The sequence below is a fragment of the Electrona antarctica genome (assembly GCF_951216825.1).
Source record: "Electrona antarctica genome assembly, chromosome: 17".
NCBI classification, from domain to species: Eukaryota; Metazoa; Chordata; class Actinopteri; order Myctophiformes; family Myctophidae; genus Electrona; species Electrona antarctica.
Genome location: NC_136798.1, coordinates 21,503,284 through 21,510,211, shown reverse-complemented (window position 1 = coordinate 21,510,211; position 6,928 = coordinate 21,503,284). Strand labels below are relative to the sequence as shown.

Here is a 6,928-nt window from a genome sequence, read left to right as displayed (position 1 = left end):
ACGTGTGCATGGGGACAAAAGCTGTATATAGGAGGGCGCCCCTCAAAAACAAAATGGTGTAAATAATAAAATGAAAATATCACCAAGCCAAAATACAATCTATTCTGTACAATGACATAAAACTCGTTTTTCTTTTACTCAGAACTTTTTTATTACAAAATATAAATGGCAAAAAGCTTTACTGCTAAAACAAAATGTATAGCTGTTTGTTCTGTTACTTTTCTGAAAGTATAAGCATGCTACAGTGAGTATAATACATATGCACCAGCTCAAAATCAAGCTATGGAAAATAAATTATCAGAAAGGGAACCGTTTTGTACAGCAAAAGAGTAACTTACTTTGAGTGTCAAAAGTATGGCCTGCCTTCCTCCCAACCTTAAACCTTTACATTCAACCTGGCATGCCTACTTTGGGCATATCATTATAGGTGAAATTCAAAAATATTTCCGAATATTTAAAATATTTTCAAAAATAGAGAAAATAGCAGCTGTACAAGCTCATAACGTGAGCTGCTATTTTTGAAATAGGGCTTAAGTGGTTGAAAACAGGTCTGTGGGGATAGCGAAATACATGTACTTTCAGCCACCACACAATACTTTAACAGCTTTCCATATCTTTCATCAACATTGGTGTTGAATTAGTTCAAACGAGTCCCTTGTTCATGATGCATCACAACAATTTAGTCGCACTGCCAAAAAGGCCTTTTCTATTCACGACGAATATTTTTTAAATAGAAAAGTCACATTTGATCTAACTGGCTCCCATAAAGAACCAAATTTGACTTTCACTCTCTGTCAATTGTTGCTTTTTTAACATGCTTCTCTGTGTGGTTCTGGAATGCTTACAGTATGTTACTTTTCACTGGATCTATTTTGCCATGCTGGTCCTTACCCTGCCAGATTAAGAGTAATTTAACAGTTTCTGCAGCTTTGTGTACAAAATTGGACACTATAATGGCCTATAATGTTTGAGTCCTCACCACACCCGATTGACTAAGTGATAATTCAATAAATAAACAAAATAAACCATTGGTTGGATTCTAAGATGTGATGGTATAGCTCCACATTACAATCTTAAAACAGGAATTGATCTATTAGCCAAAAGCAGTGGATACCTCCAAAGAATCTATTCAGTTTTTGTGAGATTATCAGACAGATTGTGAACATGAAATCTGATGCGTAAAATCCGGTAATAATGACAAAAGCGCTCCCGTGAGTCCAACGCTGAGCGGTGGGGAGTGCAGTCGAGACTCTTTTTCCATTAACCAAGTCATTTTCCTGCAACGTTTTGGAAAGAAACATTTGGGGCTACATTTACGCACGGTCTGGATCAGGTGTAAATGGCACAGAATTGAACGCGTTACGTGAAAGGTGGCGAGGAAGGCAGACATCACGAGTAAACGCAAACAAAATATTTGAAGGGTTTGAAAGACGGCGAGGAGATAATGTGGCGTTTTATTTCGTAGTGCTGCAACAGTGGTTCTCAAAGTGGTGTCCAGGGATCGGGGTTCCTTGAAGGGGTTCCAAATGAACCCTTACAGGTTTGTAACTCTGAGAGTATACAAATGTAGCCTACCCTTATGGGTCCGTTTTGTACACTCCCAGAGTCGGGGTCCTTCGAATAAAAAAACTGTGAGAACCACTGAGCTGTAGGCCTATAACAACTGCATCGACTTTTATCACTTTCCAACTTCGTCCAGGAACTTGCGGTTCATCTGCGCTTGCTCATTCATTCTCTCCATCTTGGCCATTTCGATCATGTTTCTGAGCAGGTGAAAGGTGAGGTCGATGGAGATGGGCGCGTCTTCGCCGTTCCTCTTGGATATCAGCCCCGCCGCGTCCCCCGCGTCTCCCTGCTCTGACTCCAGCGCCGCCAGGCTGCGCGCCAGGTGCGCCAGGGCTCTTGCGTCCAGCTGCGTCGTGGTCGCCGTGACCTGTTCCTCCTCGTCGTCGAGGAGGGGGAACCGGGGCAGCAGGAGAGCGTTGGAGGGGTTCCTCAGCCGCGGGTTCCTCTGGAGGAACCGGAGGATCTTCTCGCCCAGGAGGTAAGACACGGCGCCGTCTCCAGCGGCTTTGAGGAGCGCGTCGTCCAGCGGGCTCCGGTAGCGGCCGTCCACGTCGTCCAACGACGAGCCCGGCGGGCTCTGCGGTCGGCACGCGCCGGGCCGGATGATGTGTGACGTGAGGAGGAACGAGGCGAGGAGCAGGAGCAACGGGGCAGATTTCATAGTGGAGTGGACGATGATAGAATCTACCCTGCGGAGAAGTGACATGGGTTGAGCAAAAAGTCTCTCTCTCTCTCCCTCTCCCTCTCCCTCTCTCTCTCTCTCTCTCACACACACACACACACACACACACACACACACACACACACACACACACACACACACACACACACACACACACACACACACACACACTCTCTCTCTCTCTCTCTCTCTCTCTCAAGACTAAATTAAGCAGGCCTAATAATCCATGCATTTTAGACGTGAGCAGAGCAGAAAGTCCCCAATATGAAAGATTGGTGAAAGAAAAGCTACAAACGTATAGCCTAATTAACACGTTTAAACGAATAAAACATGTGCAGGATGTACCGATGTAGGTTCATCAAAATTGCAATCGGAGTTAAATTTCTACTCTAAAACATGTTGTTAGCCCATAGGTTTGACTGAGGTTACATTCCTATTGCATTAACAATTAAACTATCTGGCAGCAGGTTATCTGGATCTGCAGTCAATTGTTTGAACAAACTATTCGGTCGCAGAACAGAAGCAAAAGGAAGCACTTACTTTATTTCGTGGAGAAGGTTCAACTTTTGTGGCCGGTCAGTGAAGTGAAGGCGGATTGGAGAAGCCCGCCCCTCGGCGAGGTGTTATATACATCCAAGATCTCCCCATTGACGTCAAAGCGAGCACACATACAGCTTGTAAATTAGGCGACAATATCGGTTGAAAGGCAACGTCCTTAAGAATTAAAGCTGATGGTGCCACTGCCCAGATGGGCACAAAATGACATGACGTGTCTTTTTGCTCAAAGTATTAAGTCCCGTATAAACAGAATCTGTCAAATTCGAAGGCCAGACATGACTTCCGAAGAAAAACTAAAGAAAAGTTAAAGCAAAAATAGCAGGGGGAAAAAAAAAGTTGATTGCAGGTCTAGTTTCTGGTCCTGGGTTAGAATGATTGGGAGCCAGTTTAGAATATCACATGATGCATTGTTAGACATCGTGATGTCTTTCCGCATGGCTTCACAATCATCACTAAGCTGCAGCCAAAGCACAACGGGAACTGGCCGTGGTGCTGAACCTGCGCCCGTTCAACATCCCTTTATGGCCTGCGAGTCTGCTACTAGCCTTGCCTATTGAAGCCAGCCACTTTCGAACGACTGATTATATTAACTTATATTAATAGCTGAAATACGAGGTGTTATATGAGTTAACATCAGGCTACTTTAACATTTAGACTATAACTCCGTCGGCATGCACTGCGGCCAGAGAATTAACCTCCGCCCTAGATTGGATAGATTGATAAAACGTCATGTTTTGTTTGTTGACAAAAACATTATGGCAAGTTTTGATCCAGTTGTAGTGTTCAACCCTTCACCTGCTCATATAGGTACTGAATACATAGCTACTATAGCCTATACTGTATAATCCAAGGGCAGGTATAGGCCTAACATCATTGAGGGATAATATAGAGGGACCATATAGGCCGAAGGGCCTATATGAATCCACAACTAACATGTGGTGTTCCACAGGGTGCCGTGCTAGGTGAACTCCTGTTTGCCCTATACCGGTATATGCTTCTTCTATAGGACCCATTATTAGCACCTTCAAGGGAATCACATATCATTGTTATGCTGACAATATCCATATACATATAATGTATTACTGCCATCAAGAACTGCATGCAGGTTAGCAACCTTTTGCAACTGAATCCAGACAAAACAGAAGTTTTGCCCCAAGTAGGGTTGCTGCAGACGTTGCATGCCGAGTTCCGACCGCCTTGGGTCATTAAAACAGAATTATGCATGAAATGAAATGAAATGATTACTATATTTACCCAGGGTATCTGGGCTAAGCTCAAGAACTTGTTTCCAGCCAGGCCCTGCATGCTCATAGAACACATTTCATCGTAGTGGTTCAATGCCTTGTTCAAGGGCACTTCAGCGGTGGTAATTTTAACGTGTCGGACCGCTGATTCGAACTAGCGACCTTCCGGTATCAAGACCGCTCCTCAATCCGTTCGGCCACCGCTGCCACATAACCCCACTAACCCCATAACCTGACTCCGCCAGATGGGGCAGCAGAGAGTACACTGGGTTCCCGCAGGAGGGGGGAACCCAGTGTACTCTCTGCTGCCCCATCTGGAGGAGTCAGGTTACTAACCCCATGCCTTGGCATTATTTTAGATCAATCTATGCTTTTAGATAAGCATGTTAATTAATGTATCTCACACTTGTTTTTATCACCTTCATAACATTGCCAAACTATAAGATCAGTTGTTTCACACCCGGAGTTAGAAACGATTATCTTTATCTCTGGGCTTTTGTTAAGTTTAAAAATCACACCCGTGTGAACTGAGTGGTGTAAGGTCTTATATAGCCTGATCAGCTGTGGTCTGACGTAATGTCTGATGTAATGTCTGACGTAATGAAATCACACCCGTGAACTGGGTGACCGTAGCAACCATGCTCATTTTTTGGTACGAACAGACAGACAGACAGACAGACACGTAAACTAACAAAGCCAGTCGTAGGAGTGGTTTACACCACTCAAAAAGCTCAAGGAATAGAGATTAACCTGTGATGTCATGACATACTTTTTATTTGTGTTTTTGAGTGGTGTAAACCACTCCTACAACTGGCTTTGTTAGTCTGTCTGTCTGTCTGTCTGTGCGTCAAAAAATTAGCATGGTGCATTGTGATTGGCCGGAATGAGACATTACGTCAGTGACCACAGCTATATAAGACCTTTCACCACTCAGTTCACACGGGTGTGATTTTTTCTATTCACTTGGTCATTAAGGTCCACAGAATGAGAGGTCTGCTCTACCATTTTTGAGGGGAGCTAGCCCCTCCTATACAATACACAGGTTTAATGTTTGTCTTTAGTTCAATGTTTGTTTTGTAAAAGCCATTGACAATGAAGGGGAAATTCACGTCATAATGTGCCTCATTACGTCATATTGTCTCTTTATTGTTAATGGCGTTTAATGTTTGTGTTGGCACCATTTGTTTTACACCACCATTACATCACCTAAACAACATGAGTTAGACTTTAATATATTAGCGCCCCTCACTTCACACAGGTGTGATTTTTTTATACCACACCATAGACAACCAATATAAGGCAAAAACTTCCAAATTTCGTCATGCTTTAAGTATAGCATGTGACATGTCAAACTAGGGGGTTTCATCATGCTTTAAGTAGCACGTGACATGTTAAACTAGGGGGTTTTCATGATTCTGAATCCATTCCAAGCATTGTGAAAAAACACAAATAAAAAGTATGTCATGACATCACAGGTTCTCTCAAATTTTGGGTGAGGGGCTCCCCGGCTAAAATGAAGCTTTAGAGTTTTATGAAAACTCTTCTGCCCCTACAGTACATAAATGCAGTCATGTTTATGAAACTATACAGTATATGTTAAAAATCACACCCGTGTGAACTGAGTGGTGTAAGGTTTTATATAGCATGATCAGCTGCGGTCTGACGTAATGTCTGACGTAATGAAATCACACAAAATATGTTAAGTAAAAAAAGATATCATTTTTGATAAATGTATGTATCACACCCGGATGTGATTTCACAACTGGCTTTTTTTGTGCAGAGAAAATGACCACGGTTGCTACGGTCATCCAGTTCACCCGGGTGTGATTTAATTACGTCAGAAATTATTTTGAACATAGCAACCATGGTCATTTTTTTATGCACACAAAAGCCAGTTGTAGGAGTGGTTTACACCACTCAAAAAAATAATAATGTATATATATATTACAGCTGCATAGATAGATATAGATAGATACTTTATTTGTCCTTTCGGAAATTTGTTTTGTGCACAGCAGTCATCAGGATATACATAAAACATATGGAAACAAACAGATCACACAGTACATAGAACATAAAGAAACAATGCCAACAGAAGTTGGCATTGTTGCCGTTATCACAGCAAGCAGTGATAACAGCCACTTTGAACAGACATAACTCATGCCTTGTTTGGCCAAATGCCATGGAACTTGTTCACTTCAGTATTCTACGTTTTCTATGGCTTATTGTGCATATTGCATATCGTTTTTGAGCGGTGCCTAACCGATCCAATGACTGGCCGAGTGTGTATGTCTGTATGTATGCAATGTATATGTCAGTCTGTCTGGGGTACGAACAGCTGCAATACCACTGGGTGTCCTAAAGCAGCCTAAAAGGGCCATTCACACTGAGCACTATAACTGCAGCCAGCCAGCGGTGTTGTTGAGCAACCTGCACCACTCAGTTCACACAGGTGTGATGTGTCTTATTGCTTGGCCCGTCTTATCGCTGCTTCCAGCTATATTGATATTTGAATTATTTCTGTTCATTTATTTTCTCATGTAAAACATGAAGCCATGGTACAGAAGTCAGTCAATCAATTCAAACATGAAATGGTTTATCCTGTTAAAACAACATTGTAAACGTTTAAAGCCTATGTGAATACAACTTAATCCAATCTCTCACATTGTGTGCCCACACAACACTTTAAAAAAAAAAACCCAGGGTGCCCACGTTTTACATTCATTCATTTTTCTTTTTGCAAAGACGTCCACAGATGTCTTGGGCACAACACGCGGGGTAATACCCAGGATGTCCACAGACGTCTTGGGCACACAATGTGTTAAAACGGGTCTGTGCTCCCTCTTTGGCAGAATTTCAATCTATTTGTCAGTCCTCTAAT

At 42.6% G+C, this 6,928-nt stretch overlaps 1 protein-coding gene across 1 annotated transcript; it reads right to left on the bottom strand.

The window, feature by feature from the left end:
* Positions 1–1,678: 1,678 nt before the first annotated feature.
* Positions 1,679–2,227, bottom strand: uts1 (urotensin 1; the record flags this gene model as incomplete). Its single annotated transcript, XM_079526189.1, has 1 exon — positions 1,679–2,227. One exon carries the CDS (start codon positions 2,225–2,227, stop codon positions 1,679–1,681), a length of 549 nt encoding a protein of 182 aa, XP_079382315.1.
* Positions 2,228–6,928: the final 4,701 nt, after the last annotated feature.